Genomic DNA, 21,033 nt, shown 5'->3' on the forward strand with positions numbered 1-21,033 from the left:
TTAGGTTCTTGGGATCCCTAGAGAGGAGCTTAACCTGAAAAGGAGGTGGGGAGTCAGAAAGGGCTGCCGAGAGGGATGGAGGAAGTGCTGGCATGGAGTGCTTCCAGAATGCTTTTGGGCAAATAAATACAGAATGGAAGACTATGGGGCTAGGAAAGTATGCCACCAAGGCTGTGACAGCCTGCTCATACCCACTGTTGGCAACTGTTATGGTGTGGATCAGGAATGTCCCCCCACCCCAAAGGCTCATGCATTAAAGGCTTGGTCCAGTGCATCAGTGCTCAGAGGGCAGCTACTGGGAAGCGACTGGATTATGAGAGCTCTGACCTCATGAACAGACTGATCTGTTGATGGGTTGTAGCTGATGGCCTTATTGGGAGGTGGTCTAAAGTGTAGGAAGTGGGACCTATTTTAAGGAAGTAGGTCGTGTGCAGTATGCCCTGAAGGCGTTTCATGTCCCAGTCCCTTCTTCACTCTTGCCCTCTCTGCTTCCTGGCTGTCATGAGCTGGGCAGCCTCCTCTGCCACACCCTTCCACCATGATGTGCTTCAGCTAGGCCCAAAGCAATGGAGCTGACCAACCACGGACCGAATCCTCTGAAACTGAGCCCAAATAAAGCTCTCCTCCTTTAAGTTGCTTTCATTAGGTATTTTATTTTGTGACAAAAATCTGACTAACAAGAGTAATTAGGTAGGAGACATGAGGATTCTCATGCACTGAGTCGGTGTGTCAATGCACGTAACCATTTTGGAAAACGGTGGCATTGCACATCAACAATGAACCTGTGCTGTGACCTGCAATTCCACTTTTTAGGTATGTGACCTGGAGAAGAAACTCCAGAACATGTGCCCCATGAGCCATGTGCAAAAATGCACAAGATCAGTGTCCAATATAGAAAAAAACAATAGTGAGAACAACCCATAATCCATGAGCAGTAGAGTGGATAAAAAATGTGGTAGGGAACCCGGCACCACAGTGAAGTATAGCTAGCGCATTTATGTAGCTAAGCCACCAAAACACAATGGAGGAAAGCAGCAAGTTACCAAAGAACTTATGCGTAGCACAATTCCATCTATAGAAAGATCAAAAATGGGCAAAACTACAGAATGCATTATTGGGGGCATATGTGTCAAAACTGTTAAAGTAAATTTCAGGGAACAAAATTTTGAATCACAAGATTCAAAATAGTGACTACACAGCTACTGGCCATGTTTTATGCCTAATAATAAGTATTTGTTATTTTTATTCTTTAAAGTGTACAGATTATCATCCTCTTTTGCATGTATTATTCACTTAACAATTTTTAAGGAGTTGTTTTAAAACAAAAGTAAACAGAGATGTTGAGTCAGAAACTCACCAGGAAGGTGCAAGGTACGGGAAGAGAAGAGAGTCACACAGGAGCTAAATTCTGGAGTTCCGCTCAGTACAACAGGTGGTACTAAAAAGAAGAACTCTACAGCTCATGTGCGTTGGTTTCCGCGCCACTCCAAGGATTCCTGTTGCTCCTCACGCTAATGGAGGCCCCAGGCCTTCAGTGCTTAGTACCCCTGCTCCACGCTGCCTGCGGCTCACTTGTCTCTGCTCCTGTCCCCCAGGCCTGCTGAAGCCCGCAGACTTTGGCCACCTCCGGGCCTGTGACCAACCACAGGATGAGTCTAACCCTTCAAGACCCCTCATCACTGACAAGATGCAGTCCACACCCTGCTGCACCATGGCTTTGTAGATGCTCTCTTCCTGCTTGGAGTGCCATCCTCGGATAACCCAGATATCCGAGGATAACCCAGATGTCTCTTCTTGTGCCACTGAGGACTTTCTGCATCTCTCCAGTCAGAGCCAAGTGCTCCCTCTCTGGCCCACTCAGCTCCCTGTGTGTGTCTCTACCACACACAGCACTTGGAATGGTCATCATCTGAGGACGGGTCCCACTCCCGTTGGACTCGGACACCTGCAGAACCATGGATGATGTTCAAATATCACCCACTCAGCACCTCACAGGCAGCCATCGGTCAGAGTGGACCCATGGAGCCCAGGGCTGCAGATGCCTCCCAGCCCCCGAGTCGCTGGGTGTGAATTCCTTAGTAGCTGAATCCCCGGGAGGTAGCGGGCAGGGGAGAAGCTGCCAGCTGGGTGAAGAGATGGGACGCAGGACAGCATTATTTCCCAACAATCTTAAGAAAATGTTTTCTTGATCTAAATTGTTTCTTGATCTAAAATATCTGCAGTGTCTTGGGCCTAAAATTCTTTCTCTCCCCCATGGGAAATCATCTCCAATATGAGGACGTGAGCCAGTGAGGTAACGCCATCGATTTATAAAAATTAAGTTGGCGAACTTTTATTCTGTCTTCAACAAGGAAAACCAAAGATAAGTCACCTTTTGGTACAGATAGTAACCAACTAGTATTATCAGAAGCATTTTGATATTTTAGCAACTGGCATGACCATTATATATCAATATCCAGTAGCTCAATATCCAACTTCTTTATATCCTTAGAGCACAAGGGCTGGTAATAGGCATTTAATAAGTATTTACCAAAAAAAAAAAGACATAATTAAATTTCAAAAAATGGAATCATTAACTATTTTTTCCAACAAGAAGGAGAGAATCTGAGATCTGGCTCCTGCGGTGAATGACTGTTGTCTGCCCCTCCCTTCATCTAAAAGCAGGCTGGTTAACAGATGAGCATATGATCCGAGTTGGTCCAGTAAGACGCAATCCTGAGTTTCTGCTTGACAACCCCAATTCCTCTAGCCCCTCAATCTCTCCTGTTGCCAGGCAAGGATCAGTAGCTGTCTTTCCCCAATGAGTGAGGACCTGCTGAGAAGGAAGCAGAGGACAGCAGAACCAGGACATGGGGAGAAAAAGGTTCCCACAAGGGAATTTAAACCCCCTACCTCCAGTCATGCCTGAAGACCTCCCCTGCACCTTTCAATCAAATAACCCAGTGCATTCCCTTTCTTTGTTACAATAATTTGACTTTTTGTCTGTTTTTTTTTTGTTGTTGTTGTTGTTTGTTTGTTGGTTTTTGCTTTTTGCAGATAAAAGCCCAGTCTAATTCAGGTAGAAAGATGAACTTTCACTAGAAGGACACAAGTCTAAGTTTTCCTTTGTGTAAGCATCTCTTAACTTTTCAATCCTATGACCTTTTTCTGGTTCCTTTTTGTAACTCACCTTTTACCAAGGAGGACATTTGATAGATTTATAAACTTGGGAAAGTCCAGTGTGTTCATGACAGGATAAGCATGGATAGGGACAAGCAAAGTGTCATCCCCCTAAAATTAATGAGAAGAAAGTCAAGTTTGACATTCTGAAAACTATAACCTTTAAAGACCAATTTGAAGATGCCTTATTTTCTATCTTATTTTTTAATCATCTAAAAAAATTCCTTAAGAAACTTCAGTGTGTAAGTGCGACATTACAAATATTGAGGGGTTTTTTTAGCCATAAAAAAGTGAAGGAAATTCACTGAAATGATGTTCATTATTACCAAGAAAGCTAATCATGTCCCACATAGATATAATGATGATAACCTGTCTGCTTCTAGCTCAAAAGATCACAAGCTCAAAAGATCATCACTGATGACCTGAGGGAAAGAGAAACCAGCACAGAATCTCTGATCTAAACATCACAGAATAGTAAAAAAAATTACTGGCAAGAGAGCCCAGAAACTTGCTTCCAGTTCTGCATAATGTTTGACCTTGAGCAAGACCTTTATTCTCTCTGGATCTATTTCTTCCTGTGTAAAATGGAGACAATCATGCCTTTCCTAAAAGGTGTTTTTAAGAATTAAAGTGGATGAAAATCTTAAAAACTTAGAAGTACTGCATAAATATGAGGTGTTATTATTAGCACTATTATATGTGGGTGGCTGGAAATGTACCCTAGTACTCTGTACAATGCCCATTCTAGGAATTTTTCTTCTACTGAGTACAGAATATTCTTTCTGAAAACAATATTCTGGTTTCATTTTTATGCTTCTTTTTTTAAAATGGAATCTCCAAATAACAACAAATGGTTTGTCACAATCGTAAGGAAACGTGTTTCTTGATCTAAAATATTTGCGGTGTCTTGGGCCTAAGGTTCTTGCTGTCTCCCATGGGAAATCATCTCTGATATGATGACATGAGCCAGTGAGGTAATGCCATAAAAATTAAGGTGGCAAATTTTTATTCTGTCTTCAACAAGGAAAACCAAAGACAAGTCACCTTTTGGTACAGATAGTAAATAATAAGAGTATTGCTTAAAAAGGAAAAACAAAAAAGAAACTGAACACTACTCTTCCATTTTACTTTTTTTTAAAGATTTTTAAAATATTTTTGTTAGTGGTAGATGGACACAATACCTTTATTGTATTTATTTATTTTTATGTGGTGCTAAGGATCGAACCCAGTGCCTCACACATGCTAGGCAAGTGCTCTACCACTGAGCTGCAACCCTGGTCCCTCCATTTTACTTTTGAAACATAAAGAATGCTCTTGACTTTGAGGCTTCTCAAGCTCCTAGATTCTCTGCAGTATGGAGAAAGGGTGGGTGGAGGTGGCAGTTTTAAGAAAATGGACAACATGTGGAGCTGGCTCTGGCTAGAGGCAGAAGGGTGAATGAGGAGACCTAGAACAGATGCATACGGACAAACCGAACTGTGCAGCCATCTGGGGGTCAGGCCACCAGGCTCCAACTCCCCACAGGCCCTGAAGGCTGCCCCTGTTTTTATGATCACAACTTGGGTGTGTGTTGATTTTTCAGCCGAGCACTTTAAGGAGAGTGTTCAAGTCTTTACCACCTCCCAGTCCCACACAATAAAGGAGGTTTCTATCAGGACATGGCAGCACACAGTGTCTCCTGAACCTACCAGGTTCCTAGCAGCCTAACAACCTCCCACCTTGGGTGTCCATCACTGGGCCACTCCTTCCCGGCCAGTTGGACTGCCCAGCCAAGGCTAAGAGAGCTCTGACCGGTCATTGCATTTCTTTCTTCCTCCCCACCCCAACAAAAATGCAATTTTAAGAAACTTACCTTACAGTGAATGCGGATGCAGTCATAATAGTATCGCCACTCATCAGGAGAAAAGGTAATGGTGACCATGAGGGACAAGCCAGGGACCAGGCGGTGTTCCTGGAAAGCAGGTAGGCTCTTGTTGGGACAAACACCAGGCTCACAGACAGCAGCACTGTGGTGACAACATGCTATGCTCCCACCCCAGCAGGTCGGAGACACAGGAAACCACAACCCAGCAGAGAAGAGTGTGGGAGGGCAGGTGACCCATGAGGACAGGTGATCCCGCGATGCCTACCTTTTTCACATAGCTGATCTGGAAGAATTTGGTTTGTGGAGGTAAAATATGAACATGTGTGTCTTCATCAGAAATATTGACGAGGTGCTGGCGAGAAAAAGATGCAGTTAGGACAGTGTTTCATCTATTGCAAATTCATCTCTATGATTAGTGATGTCTCATCTTGTTTAAGGGAATTTCAGGGTTTATACTTTTAAAAATATTTTTTAGTCATAGATGGGCAGAATACTCTTATTTATTTATTTTTAAAAACATTTATTTACTTATGTATCTTTAGTTGTTTTTTTTTTTAATGTGGATACATTAGTTTGTTTTTATGTGGTGCCGAGGATCGAACCCAGTGCCTCAAGCATGTAGGCGAGCACTCTACCACTGAGCCACTACCCCGGCCCCACTCTTATTTATTTTTATGTGGTGCTGAGGATTGAACTCAGCGCCTCACACCTGCAAGGCAAGTGCTCTACCACTGAGCCACAACCCCAGCCCCCTATTTTTTTAACTTTTAAAAAGACTTAGCTGGGCATGGTGGTACAGCCCTGTAATCCCAGTGGCTGGGGGGCTGAGGCAGGAGGATTGCAAATTCAAAGCCAACCTCAGAATCCAGTGAAATCCTGCGGGTCCTGGGGTTGTGGCTCAGTGGCAGAGTGCTTGCCTAGCATGTGTGAGGCACTGGGTTTGATCCTCAACAGGACCACGTACAAATAAATAAATAAAAAAGGTCCTACCGACTTGAGTGGGACTTAGGCTCACAGTAGGCCCAAGTCCATCCATCCACCGGCAGCTACTCTCTGGACTGCCTCTTCCAACCAGCAGACTATTGTGGGAGCTCAGGCAGGGCCCAGATCTGCCCACACCAACATATGTGGGACCCAGGCCCAGGGTAGGTCTGAGTTTGCCACCTGGGAGCCTAAGCCTAACCCACTTCCACCTTGAGACACTGCAGACATCACCATAGCCATCCCCACACAGTAATCCCTACCTTTTGACAACAGACATGGCCTAGAAGCTACTGCATCTCAGAGCAGGCATCCCAAAGAGAATGGGAGGCCCCATCTCTGTAAGACATTGCATCCATCTTGGGGGCACGTCCACCATTATCTTGAGTTACCTTGACTATTGCTCCCACCACTTTTCGTTGAGTAGCATACATTAAGGGACACCAGCAGGATCTGGAAGCCCAACATCAAGGTGAGGTACAGACAATCTGCATGGGTACTACAAGAATATAGGGAAGAAACTGTAATATCTCAGATCCACACTGCAAGAAAGGAAGACACATAGACAACATGAAAAAACAAGGGAGCAAGTGCCCCAAACAAACCAGGACACTATAATAACAGAACCCATGGACAGTGAAGTTGATGAAAAGTCAGAGAAGGAGTTCAGAAGGTTCATAGTTAAAATGATCTGTGATTAAAGAATGACCTAAAAGAGCAAATACAGGCAAAAATGGATCACTCCAACAAAGAGATAAGAGAGCAAATACAGGTAGCAAAAGATTACTTCAAGAAAGAGGGACTCTGAAAAAAAAATCAGTCAGAAATCCTTGAAATGAAGGAAACAATAAACCAAATAAAAAACTCAATAGAAGGCATAAGCAACAGACTAGATCACTTGGAAGACAGAACATCAGAAATCAAAGTATACAATCTGGAAAATAAGTTGACCACACAGTGAAGATAATAAAAACTATGAATAGAATATCCAAGAATTATGGGACGGCATCAAAAGACCAAATCTAAGAGTTACTGGGATACAGGAAGACACAGAGATTCAAACCAAAGGAATGCACAATCTCTTCAAGGAGATAATATCAGAAAATTTCCCAAGCATGAAGAATGAATTGGAAAACCAAATACAAGAGGCTTACAGGACACCAAATGTACAAAATTACAATAGATCTACACCAAGGCAGATTATAATGAAAATGCCTAGCATACAGAATAAAGATAGAATCTTAAAAGCTGCAAGAGATCACATATAGGGGGAGACCAATTCATATCTCGGCAGACTTTTCAACCCAGACCCTCAAAGCCAGGAGATCTTGGAACAACACATACCAAGTTCTAAAAGAAAATGGAAGTCAACCAAGAATCTTATATCCAGCAAATTTAAGCTTTAGATTTGATGAGGAAATAAAAACTTTCTGTGATAAACAAAAGTTAAAAGAATTTACAACTAGAAATCCTGCACTACAGAACATCCTTGGCAAAATATTTCACAAAGAGGAAATGAAAAACAATGAAGAAAATCAGCAGAGAGAGGGATTACACTAAAGGAAAATCTAATCAGAGGAGAAACCAAGTCACATTAAATACCAAAAATAAACAAAAATGGCTGGAAATCATTTCTCAATAATAACCCTGAATGCTAATGGCCTAAACTCACCAATCAAAAGACATAGACTAGTAGATTGGATCAAAAAATAGACCCAACAATATGCTGCCTCCAAGAGACTCATCTCATAGAAAAAGACATTCACAGACTGAAGGTGAAGAGTTGGGAAAAATCATACCACTCACAAGGACTGCAGAAGCAAGCAGGGGTTCCCATCCTCATCAAATAAACTAGACTTCAAGCTAAAGTCAATCAAAAAGGATAAAGAAGGACATTTCATATTGCTCAAGGGAGCCACACACAAACAAGACTTAACAATTATAAATATGTATGCCCCAAACAATGGAGCATCTACGTTCATCAAACAAACTCTTCTTAAGTTCAAGAGTCAAATAGACCACAACATGATAATTTTGGATGACATATAGAGAATATTTCATCCTTCAACGAGTGAATACACTTTCTTCTCCGCAGCTCATTGATCCTTCTCTAAAGTAGGCCATATATTATGCCACCAAGCAACTCTTAGCAAATTCAAAAAAGTAGAGATACTATCCTGCATTCTATTAGATAATAATGGAATGAAATTTGAAATCAATGAATAAGGATCTTAGAAATAAGAAATACAATCCATTCCAATATCTGGAGACTAAATAATATGCTACTGAATGAACAATGGGTTGCAGAAGACATCAGGGAGGAGATTTTAAAAATTCTTAGAGGTGAATAAGAACACAGACACAACAAATTAAAATCTCTGGGACACTATGAAGGCAGTTCTAAGAGAAAAGTTCATTGCATGGAGTTCATTCCTTAAAAGAAGAAAAAGTCAACAAATAAATGACTTAACATTACATCTCAAAGCCCTAGAAAAATAAAATCAAGTCTACACCAAAAGCAGAAGATAGGAAATAATTAAAATCAGAGCTGAAATCAATAAAATTTAAACAAAATAAATAATTGAAAAAATTGACAAAAGAAAAAGTTGGTTCTTTGAAAAATTAAATAAAATTGACAGACCCTTTAGCCATGCTAAGGAGAGAGAAAACTCAAATTACTAACATATGTGATAAAAAAGGAAATATCACAACAGACACTACAGAAATACAGAAGATAATTAGAAATTATTTTGAAAACTTGTATTCCAATAAAATAGAAAATATCAAAGGCATCAACAAATTTCTAGAACCATATGATTTGCCCAAATTGAATCAGGATGATATACACAATTTAAACAGATCAATTTCAAGCAACAAAATAGAAGAAGCCATCAGAAGCCTATCAACCAAGAAAAGCCCAGGACTGGATGGATACACAGTTGACTTCTACAAGACCTTTAAATAAGAACTAGTACCAATACTCTTCAATTTATTTCAAGAAACAAAAAAATAAGGAGCACTTTCAAATTCATTCTATGAGGCCAATATCATCCTGATTCCAAAACCAGGCAAAGACACATCAAAAAAAGAAAACATCAGGCCAATAGCTCTAATGAATATAGATGCAAAAATTCTCAATACAATTCTTACAAATTGCATACAAAAACATAACAAAAAGATAGTACACCATGATCATGTGGGGTTCATTCCAGGGAGGCAAGGTTGGTTCAACATATGGAAATCAATAAATGTAATTCATCACATCAATAGACTTAAAAATAAGAACCTTATGATCATCTCAATCAATGCAGAAAAAGCGTTCAATGAAATACAGCACCACTTCATGTTCAAAACACTAGAAAAACTAGGGATAATAGGAACATATCTCAATATCATAAAAGCTATCTATGCTAACTAAGCCCCAGGCCAACACCATTCTAAATGGAGAGGGTCTCACATGTGCCAGGCAAGCACTCTACTGCTGAGCCACATCTCCAGCCCTCATGTTTTTTAATTTTAATAACACTTTATTTTAATCACATTTAACAACTCAATACCTCCTTATTATTACCATTTCAGCATATAATCGATGTAAAATTATTAACATTTTATATTCTTTAGTTTGTACTAAGTTTTTAAAACCCAGTGACTATTTAATACTTACAGCATATCAATTCTTTTTTAAAAAATACATTTTTAGTTGTAGATAGACACAATAGCTTTATTTTATTTTTTTTATGTGGTGCTGAGGATTGAACCCAGTGCTTTCTACATGTGAGGCAAGCACTCTACCCCTGAGCCACAACCCCAGCCTCTAGAGCATATCAATTCTAACAAAGCACAGTTCAGGCGCTCAATAGTAGTACTGCATCGATTAGCTAGATCTATCATATAAATATATAAAATATATATCTATTATATAGATCTACTTTTATAAGCAAACAATTGAAAGCAAACAACAATAATTTGGTGCCATTTATAGGGGAGATGAAAAGTTAGAGAAATACAAATTAGAACAATGAGACTATTTTTCATCTGTCATATTATCAGGGTTTAAGAGAAAGAGAAAAGAGTATGGAACTTTTTTTCAAGTTCTTTTTTTTCCCAGTTGTTTATTGGTGCATTATAGTTGTATATAATGGTGGGATTTGTTGTGCCATATTTATATGTGCACAAAATAGTAATATAATTTGGCCAATATAATTCCCCAATATTTCCCATTTTCCTCTCCTATACTCTGGTTCCCTTCCTGTACTCTACTGACCTTTCTTCAATTTTATTTATTTATTTATTTATTTATTTTTTCTTTCTTCAATTTTAATGAGATCTCCCTACACCTTTTTATCCCCCCTTCTCTTCCACATACAAGAGGAAACATATGACATTTGAGTTTGACATATTTCATTTAACACAACATTCTCAAGTTCCATCCACTGTCCTGCAAATGCCATAATTTCATTCTTTTTCATGGCTGAATAAAACTTGTGTATATATACCATATTTTTTTATCCATTTATCCACTGATGGACACCTATAGTTTGGCTACCATGAATTGTGCTGCTATAAACACAGGCATACATATACCACTGTTATAAGATGACTTTAATTCTTTAGAATAAATACGGAGGAGTGGCATAGCTGGGTCATATGGTGGTTCCATGCCTAGACTTTTAAGGAATCTCCATACAGATTTCCGCAGTCATTGTACTAATTTACAACACCAAAAGTGTAAAAATGTTCCTTTTCCTCCATACCCTCTCCAGCATTGATTACTGTTTGAATTTTGTACAATATTTTAAATAATTTTATGCAGGAAGCAAAGTTTCATGGTGTAGAATTTTCCATCCGTGATTTCATGTCAGTGCTCAGAAAGTCTCGCACTGTAGAGCATTTCAGATTTTGGATCTTCAGATTAGGGATTCTGTACCTGTGCTTGTTTTCACTGCAGCACACTACCAGGGAGCCAGGGTGCTGTGGAGGTGACCTATGGCCCCACCTCCCCTCAGTGTCACTACCAATATCCACCCAACAATTACAAGTAACCTTGCTAGCTTAGGTCAATTTGCAACAAGTGACATCACAGGTAAAAGACAGAGATCTGTCTTGGAGCTGCTGGGCTGGCTCAGTTACTCCAGTATTCCTGAATGGTCCCAAGGAGGACAGGAACCCTGAGACTACGGATAAGCCAGCACTGATAGGCAAGGGATGACCCAGGTTCGGATTTAGAAAAATAAGAACACCTGACCCTTCCTCCAGCCTGAGTGTGGCAGAGCAAATCCAAATACACCCACTAACCCTTTGAACATGAAGGTGGGACATTAGGAGTCTGAGATAATGATATCTGTATTATTAAGCAAGTTCAAAAAATAGCAGTAAGAAAACACTAGATGATTTTCTCAACAATAAAATAATATAGATCCTATCCATGATGGTAAAAGACACATTATCCTATCCATGATGGTAAAAGACACTTTCCCATATTCACCTTTGAGTGATTCTTGATCTGGAATTATCCACTTGAATCAATAGAGAAAGAAACAACAAACTCAGAAGTTAGATACTTAGGTGAGAGGAGTTCAGGAAGAGGAAGAAAGACCTCAGCTTCTTCTGGAGATGCAAAGTGAAATGGAAATCAGTTGAGACGGAAGGGCTGGGTCCGTGGTTTCCCTGGTAGATGGAAGCCTGCAGTGGTGGAAGGGGAAGAGACCCTTCTTTGGCCCACAGGGGCTCAGCGCTGTCCTCACTCCCTTCTGCCTCCCATGGGTGAGTGTGTTCCTCCCAGGGCAGTGAACCTGCCCTCCAGGAAAGTCTTGCCCTGGGGTGGGTGGAGGCTCACCTCCAACCCTAAGCACCTCTGGTAGTAGGTTTCCAAACACAACCTCTCAGTCTCCAAGTTAGGGTCATTGGATAGATGCATCCTCTGTGGCAAAGCTTCTCAGAGAAGGTTAATTCTTCATCCCAAGGATCTGGGGCCAATTTTAAGCAGTGCTGTGAGTTCCTTAAGGTGTTTTATCTTAAAATGCATGCTGCTTTGTATTGTACTTCTCTAAACTGTGATAGTAAAATTAATGCTCTAGAAAGGACCGTGTTTTTCTGTGGCTCCCATACTTCCTATCCCCATAAAATGAGGGGAAGCCATTGGGATTCATGGCCCTAATTTTGAGAAGCAAGATCCTGCTGGAGGGTCTCTAAAGACTGTGTAATAGGAAATTGAAAACTAATATTACTCTAGAAAGAATGGTTCACTTATTTAAGCTAACAATTTTGTTTGTGGCTGTCAACAGAAACACTAGTAGTCTCCTAGGAAAATTGATGGATTATTTACTCCATATATATATAATTTTCCAGGCAAAAATCTCTCCATAGAGAGGAAAAGGAATAAAAAAAAAAGCCATGGTTTTAAGAAAACTGGGGACCATTATTTCAAATTTCAAAGTAAACTGAAGCACTCATTTTAATATGAAAGCAAGTGAAAATGTTTCAAATCCTTTAACCAGGTCTGCATGGAAATCAAACATTAATAAACAATTCATTGTGGTGTTAAACACACATTCAATCATTCTATTCTAGGGCAATTTGCATAGTTTCCTTTAGAAAACCAAGATGAAAGCAGAGTTGGATTTTCCCCCTTGCTGGGCAAGACTCCTGAGGTAACTGCCTTAGGCTTCCTCTTGACTTTGCTGGTGGCAGTCCCAATATCTCCCAGAATGCTATTATGCTGAGATCATTTTGCACTTGTATCTATTATCTATTTCTGTTTGTTTTAATGTCTGATAGATGTAGTATGATTATTTAGACTTTACACTGGATTTGCTTGGAGTTAGTGAGTCTTTGCCAAGTCAATCTGAGGGAGATGTAGCAGGGCTCGGGCAGCCAGGCCAAATGGCCAGTGGGGAGGTTGAGGGCAGGGCCAGAGCAAAGGAGTGTGGAGAGGGTCTTCTCACGAGGTCAACTTCCTGGCTGACAAAAGTGCTTGTGGATAAGCCGGGAACCCAATCAGACTGACACTTCTATACTTGTGCTCCTAAGCAGGGGATCCATAGAAAAACTAAAACAGACACATGACAGGGGGACCAATCAATAACAGTGAGGAGCGCATGGACAGGGAGGAGATAAACGAAGGAGGAAATTCCATAAAAAGAATAGGCCAAAACTCCCCCACTGGATTCCCAGCTCTGGGGCCCTTTGTCTTTGGAAAAGTTTGTTTCTGTCGCTTTTGCAACAAACCTGCTGCTTTTCTATCTCTGTGTCCTGTTCTTCAATTCTTTGCTGAGCAGAGACAATGAACCCAGCACCCCCTAGAAGGTAATAAATCTCTTCCAAGAAAATGAGTTCAATATCATTCCTTCACAAGTGTTATTGCCTTCTGTGTTAGGCACTGTGCTGGGTACAGGGGAAGTAGCAATATAGAAGAGGGACATGGCCTCTGTTCAGCAGAGTGGAGCAGAGTTGAGATATCACCTTGTTCAACAATTAAATCATACTCTCTGGGTTCCCAGGCATGCTCAGTGGGAGTAAGATCACCCACAAGAGGAGAAAAGATTTGATTCTCGGGAAGTAAATATTGCAATGGTTTGGGACATTCCAAAGCTCAACCCTACCTAACAAAATCTTATTCCTTAATATTTTATTTCTCTCAATAATGTTTCCTTAAGGATAATAATGAAAGAAAAGGTTGAGAACCACATCCATCTCTAATAGTCCATGGAATGGACTTCCATTTTCTCAAGTGCAACATTTTTCTGCTAGAAAACACTTATCCTCCCCTGCTATAAAAATTATATTCATGCTCTTTATTTCTATTTTCATCTGAATCCACATTCCCTACCTTATCCATCATTACTTCCCTCCACAAGTCCTACAACCCAGGTTAACCAGATTGCATACTGGCCTCCAAATATGCCACACCACAGCTCACTCTAAGCTTCTTGCCATGTCTTTCTCCACGCCCTGAATGTCTTCTCCCCACTCCCATTTTGCTTCTTAGCTATCACACACAGCATCTCCTTCCTAAGCCTTGTAAACCCTCCTGATTGGGTGACGTGCTGCCTTATAGCCACAGAGGATTTTCTTTTTGTTTCCTATACCACCTTGCTTGTCTAGTATCATGTTCAAGTTGTTTGGTTGTTTTCTTAATATCTTCAACTACTTGGAAACCTTGATTTTGTGCACCTTAACCTTCCTTATAATGCTTCAACACTTTGCTTAGCATATAATAGATGCTCTTATTACGTGTAGAATTAAACATAAGAAAATTTTCAATTCTATTAAAAACATAATAATATACTTCATCGGAGACAGAGTAATAGACAAAAAAGATCAATCAGAGAAACAAAAAAGATCAATCAGAGAAATGAATAGAAAAGTATATAATTAATATGATTAAAATTATGAAGAGGGCAAAACAATTTTAAATTTAGTGACATTATTAGAATCATTGACATTATTCTAAGCATGCACACGCATGCACACACAAAGGCAGTTTTAAAATGCTATTACTCAAAAGAATCGTGTTATTGGTAATATTTTGGCATAATAACTTTTTTTAAATTACCAAGTAATTATTAACTCTAATAATGTCATCCAGTAAAGAATATCAGTATTTCTTAAAACCAGGGGAATCTTAGCAAACAGGCCCTTATGTTATTCTATGTTATGGAAGGTGAGTCCTTCTGCCCTACATCATCCTTTAGGTGGAAAATACCCTAAAGCTAGTGACAAAAGTTATGAAACATCTATCATAAGAAAGAATTGTGATTTCACATTAAGATTGCAATATTCCCCAAATTGATTCAATGTGACTCATATCAAAATCTGAGTTATGCTTTTTTTTTCTCCAGAAATTGACAAGGTGGTCCCAACATTAATATGAGATTGTGGAATTCAGAATACTTAAAACGATCTTAAAAAAAGAACAGGAGCATTGATACTTCCTGGTTTAAAAACTTACTATGAACTCTAGTTATCAAGTGTAGGAACACCATTATCATAAGGTATACAGATTGGCAGAGTGGAACAGAGTCCAGTTGATTTTCAATAGTCAATTGATTTTTCAACAAAAGTGTTAAGTCCACTCAATGGGGGAAAGTATTCTTTTTTTTTTTTAACAAAAAATACTAGAACATGAACAAGATTGAAGTTGAATCCCTACCCATACAATACACAAAAATTAGAGTGATCTACATACCTAAATTTAAGAGCTAAACCTATAAAACTCTTAGAGGAAAACAGGTGTAAAAGCCTTATGACCTTGGATTTGTCAATGTGTCCTTAGATATGACACCAAAAGCAGAAGTAACAAGAGAAAAATCAGATAGATTGGACTTCATCCAAATTAAAAACTTGTGCTACAAAGGACATCATCAAGAGAGTTAGAAAACAACCCATAGAATGGGATAAAATAATTGCAAGTCAAATATCTGATAAATAATTTTTATCTAGAATAAAGAACTCTTAAAACCCAATGATAAAAAATAAACAATTATAAAATGGACAAAAGATTTGAATAGGTATGTCTCTAAGGAAAGTACAAATGGCCAGTAAGCTCATAAAGAGGCACTCAACATTATTAGTCATGAGAAAATTGCAAATAAAAAAGATACCCAGATTATAATCCCTAGAGACTGTGAATGTGACATTATAGGAAAAAAGGTCTTTACAGACGTAAAGTTAAGGATCTTAGACAGGATCATCCTGGATTACCCGAGTGGGCACTAAATTCAATGACAATTAACTTTTTCCAAGAAGAAGAGGACACAGGGAGGCAGAGGAAAAGGCCATGTGAGGATGGAGATCGAGATTGGAGGATTGTAGGCACAATTCAAGGAAAATCTGGAGCTACTGGAACCTGAAAGAGTCTCTCCTAAGGCTGGGGAGGGAGTGCAACCTTCCCCACACCTTAAGGTTGGACTCTGGCTTCCAGAACTGAGAGAGAATAAATTTCGATTTTTACATACCCTAAAATTGTGGTGATTTGTTATGGAAGCTATCTAAAGTTTATGTACCATAGATTCCAACAATACCACTGACAGGTGTATGTTCATAAAAACTGAAACTTTCACACAACAACATGTACACAAACAGCCCTCGGGTGGAAACAACCTGAATGCCCATCACTGATGAATGGATGATCAAAATATGGTCTATCCAAACAAAGGAATATTGTCCAGTCTTAGAAAGGGATGAGGTACAGATTCATATATATACATGGGTATATATATGAGTCTGTACCCCATATACATTTACATATACTATAAATGGGTAAATTTTCAGCATGTAAATTTTATTTCAATGAAGCTATAAAAAAATAATAGTAGCTAGGCACGGAGGTGCATGCCTGTAATCCCAGGGGCTCAGGAGGCTGAGGCAGGAGGATCATGAGTTCAAAGCCAGCCTCAGCAAAAGCAAGGCACTAAGCAACTCAGTGAGATTCTGTCTCTAAATACAATACAAAATAGGGCTGGGGATGTGGCTCAGTGCCCCTGAGTTCAACGCCAGTACCCCGCTGACAACGTGCTGCAACCAAAAAAGAGAGAGAGAGAGAGAGAGAATAATAAGGAGCAAGTAATAGCATCCTATTTTAGCTTTTGGCATGATTTAGTTAATGAACAATAATTCTTTTTAAAAATATATTTATTTATTTATTTATTTATTTATTTATTTATTTATTTATTTATTTATTTATATGTGGTGCTGAGGATCAAACCCAGGGCCTCGTACGTAACTCCAGCCCCATTGAACAGTAATTCTGAATAATAATTATCTCAGTACTGCCCTACAATAACCTAGAATAGCAAACGTCAACAAGGAAAAGTAGTCCCCCAAATCAATAATCAACTTTGGTCTTTGATACCATGTTCTAAGAAAGGTCTCCTTGGAGGTTGCTGGGTGGAGTTCCTAATCATATTTAAATCCTAGCCCTCTTCCTAAGAGGAAATACTTGTCCCCTAACAGGTTCCTTTCCAAACCTGTTCTCTCTCTACCCACTTTGTTGATGAAGGATTCACAGAAATTGCATTCTCCCCTCTTCACTGGGAACTGCCTGATAGAACTCTAATTTTACTTCCTGACAGCTTTACCATTTGTCAATTTCCTCCAGTGATTCAACCTCACTCTGAACAATCTAACACAATAATCGAACCCTTTTTTAAAATGATCTACTTTATGGCGTGACTTCTAAGAACACATTGCATCTAAAAGTAAAGTTCTGTGGTAGCTGGGGCCAGGGCCAGATGGAGAATATCACATGGAGAGGCAGGGTCTCAGAAGGTCCACAGGAAGAGAACATACATTTGCCCCCACCCCATCACAGCTCAGAGGACTCAGTGTGGAGCAGTTCTGGGATGCTATGTCCATTGTGACTTTAGGGGATAGTGGTGAGGACACTGAGGTTGGAATGCTGATTTAAATATATTTCACATTGGTTAGTACAGGTAGGACTCTGAAGTCACACAAAGCCCACTCTGGTCAACATCCAGGTCAATGAAGGGGACCCAGAAAGACTGAGGTTCCATGTGGCTCTCTAGTTAATGTCCATCACTGTGGGCTCTGGCTACTTTGCAGTCCAGTCTCTGTCTCTTGTGGAACCTGTACATACAGCAGAGCTGCCTCTGCCTTCCTAGATGTCAACAAATCTTCTCTGGCCAGAATGACTTAGGTAGGCACAAGGTTAAATGGATCCTGGGACCTCCTGGGAAAGGCAGACCCCTCTCCTGGAACTGGAACCAGAGTGGTTTGGAGGAAAGCAGCCTAGGAGTCAAGTCCTGCTCCCATCACTCAGTAGCTCTGTGCTTGAACAAATAATTTAAACTTCTGCAATCACATTTTCCTCATCCATATGATGAGAGCTATAACACAACCTTCACAGAGCTGAGGACTAAATGCAATATTGTAAAGAAGTGTCTGCCCTAAGAGTGGCTGAGCAGAGACATACATTTGGAAAGAGTGCTGGAGGAGCCTTTGGCAGAGTGGAAGTTGATGCAACTTTAACATTTTTTCCATCATGAAACTATACTTTTGGCCAGGTACTTCAGTGAATTATGCTGCTCTTCAGGTAAATGAGAAATATAAGTGCAGAACACTCATGTCATTTTACTATTTATTATGTTTAATTATCCCTCTTAAAAAGTACCTACCAGAATCTGTTGGTGCTGTTTTTCTATTTGATAGCCTCCAAAATGCACTATACCGGGTCTGGCCTGGATGATTTTATTATCTAGAAGCTTGGCATAAACCTCTGTAAAAACAAGGTAAGAACATGATGAGAGTTCAAAGGAAATATTAAGTTAAACAAGAGCCTATTAAACAGGGGCTCTCTTTAATTTAGGGCATTTTCAGCATATGAAAGTTTTAGACACTGGATTCAGCTATCAACAAGACTATCTGTCTTTTCTGAAGAAACTGGGTGGCTTCTCCTCTCTGTACTCAAGCATTACTTGGGAGATGCTCCTGTCACAACAAATTCTCATTGCACTTACTACCTATTAAAATAATTTGCTCTTCCCAGATGTTGAATATGTCTGTCTCATAAAACACCAACTGGTAAAGCCTATGTACCCTGTCTTTGTGTTAATACTGAGATTACTTACTAAATGATGAATATCTAGTTCAAAGTATCCAAACACCAAGGATTTGATTTTATTACTGTGTATTTAACTTTTATTACTTGATTTCCTCTGGACAGCATTATAACATGACATTGAATAATCCTGAAGCTCCAGGTAGTAGTCTTGAATTGCGTTTGTTGTAATGTGAAGATCTTTTTTCCTCTTTAAGTTTTGAGAACAAAGTTAAAACAGCTGAGATCCTAAAAACATCCAGCTCTACAGAATTTTACTTTCTATTTATGCTGGAATGCAGGCATGTGGAAAAGGGGCTGAGACCCCAGTGCATGATTCTTGCCACGCCTGGGTGCTTTGTGTCAGGCAGTGTACTGCATACATTTGCTTATAACATTCTTTCCCACCCTGTGAGGTATTATTTCCACTTTGCAGAGGAGGAAGCTGAGACTTAACAAGATTAAGCAATTTACCCCTGACTGGTAGTCAAAAATCAAGCCCAGGTCTAATTCCAGCCACTCACCTGCTTCCCTCAGAATGCATGCACCATCTTAGTTCTCACAAAAGACAACCTTTTTTTTTTTTTTTTTAACTTTGGCCACATGCAAATCCTGTGAGCCACAGACACCTGCATCCCATCCTTAGCCCATTGTGGTTCTGGGTACATCTGAAGTGGGTGTGAGACTTTGGTTTTCTTCTCACCAGGTGAGTTGTCAATGTTGAGGCCAAATTGAAGAGCTGGAACAGGGTGAGGATGGTGTGCCAGGGGACTGGTGATCTCTGCAGGTTATTATTTGGTCATTTCTCAAATATTCAAATTACCATATTCAATACATATATTTTTAATGCTGAAAGATTTTTGTTTTAGGGCCACATAGTAGATGTGAAACTAGGATTTTTATGCCCAGAAATGGTGAAGGTATACCAATTTGCAATTGACACATGCATTCTACAGTGACAAAAGAGTGAAACCAAAATATTACATTACTAACATTTAAGACAGGGATTGGAGGATGTGGGAGGCAACCGAGCATGATGGTGGAGAGCTGGACCCGGGGCTCTACCAGCTCTCAGCTTATGGGTTGTGCCAGTTTAGGAAATCATGGGATCTCTGAGTCTCAGTTTCTCCAACAGTAAAATGGAAATCGAATGTACCCATGAAGTTGTTGTGTGTAGATTAAATGAAAATAATGCAGGTAAAATGATTACCCTTTTTTATAACAACTATAGGATATTTTTTTTTTAGGCTTTCCAGACTGTGCGTGAGAAGAGACAAGAAGGTAAAAAAATGCCCCTCCTCTGAAGAAGTGGGACAGCCAGGTAGGAACTGGAGCTTGGGCCCAGCAGGGAAATGGCAGTGGGTGGTCAAGTTCAGATCAGACAGTAAAGGGGGCCAAGTGCCAAGCGAAGATATTGTGACTTTATTCTGTGTGCAGGGGGAACTGTGGAAAGTGTTCAAACAGGATAGAGACAAGAGTCAGCCAGGATTCTAAAACAGAAAGTGATAGGAGGAGAGTGTGGCCAGGAGGAAAGTGCTGTAATAGTCCTGAGACTGCTGAGGGTGACAAACAGGCAGCTGGGACAGGCAGCAGAAACATTAGAGGACGTGGAAATAACAGAAGTTGGTGACTGATTGATATCCCAAAAATCTACTGGTGAAACAGCTAGATCTGAATAGAACTACTGTTCTTATAGTAAAAACTATTCTGAGCCTATAAAACAATACAGGTAAATCCTCACCAATAATTCCATTATGCTGTCTGGACTTTGACTCCCCTGAGAAGGTGTGAGTTGGAAAGCAAATCTGTATTCTAACTGCTTACTTGATTCAAGTAGGTGATTGGGTACTTCTGCTCTTTTCTTGGGCTCCTCCACTAGGCTCTTCAGAAGCAGGGGTGATATGTTGCTAAAGGGTTCTTCTGCATTCTTCTGCTCTTGTCTGGGGGCTTTCACCACTGCCATTTTTTGGTGAGAAATGGATTCTTCCTTCTAGAGCCAAAAGTCATTTCCTGAGGAGAAAACAGCATGAGTATAATCATCCTTGAGAAACCAGGCACATTTTTTTCCCTCAGTTCTTGACAATTGTACCTCTTATCATTGCATGGTTTACTGTGGTTCAGGCCCTCCCTGTCTCTAGTGTACGCTGACCACTCCATTCCCACACGAGCTGTCCCATTAATCTTCCATTAAGAACATCACCCATCATAACTCAATAATAGTGCCCTGGTTCCAAACCCTTCTGTGAACCTCAAGAGCTTTTTCCCAAAATGTTCTCCTGAGATGCTTCTTGGATACGTGAAGGGAAAAGTAAAGGCCTTCATAGTCAAATAAACCTGGAAAACGTCGGATAGTTAAAGAATTTTCTTGTTTCTGAAATTTCACCAAATCAGCTTCTCAGAGGCATGTGACCATGAATTTCTTCAACATTTGGATTATCTATTTGCAGGTGTGGCATTTATGAGTCACCTTTCT

General features: G+C 39.9%; 1 protein-coding gene across 1 annotated transcript in view; it reads right to left on the minus strand.

Moving 5' to 3' along the window:
• LOC144250055 (cilia- and flagella-associated protein 221-like) overlaps window positions 1-20,523 on the minus strand; it is a 63,142-nt gene extending 42,619 nt beyond the window's left edge. Inside the window, exons 1-5 of the mRNA XM_077792448.1 lie at window positions 20,385-20,523; window positions 18,139-18,239; window positions 5,289-5,375; window positions 5,012-5,110; window positions 3,170-3,270 (exon numbers count right to left, since the gene is read on the minus strand). Of these exons, the coding sequence (XP_077648574.1) occupies window positions 3,170-3,270; window positions 5,012-5,110; window positions 5,289-5,375; window positions 18,139-18,239; window positions 20,385-20,523 (527 nt within the window). The remainder of the gene's footprint in view (window positions 1-3,169; window positions 3,271-5,011; window positions 5,111-5,288; window positions 5,376-18,138; window positions 18,240-20,384) is intronic.
• Window positions 20,524-21,033: the final 510 nt, after the last annotated feature.

Source organism: Urocitellus parryii, chromosome 1 (assembly GCF_045843805.1).
Source record: "Urocitellus parryii isolate mUroPar1 chromosome 1, mUroPar1.hap1, whole genome shotgun sequence".
Classification (NCBI taxonomy): domain Eukaryota; kingdom Metazoa; phylum Chordata; class Mammalia; order Rodentia; family Sciuridae; genus Urocitellus; species Urocitellus parryii.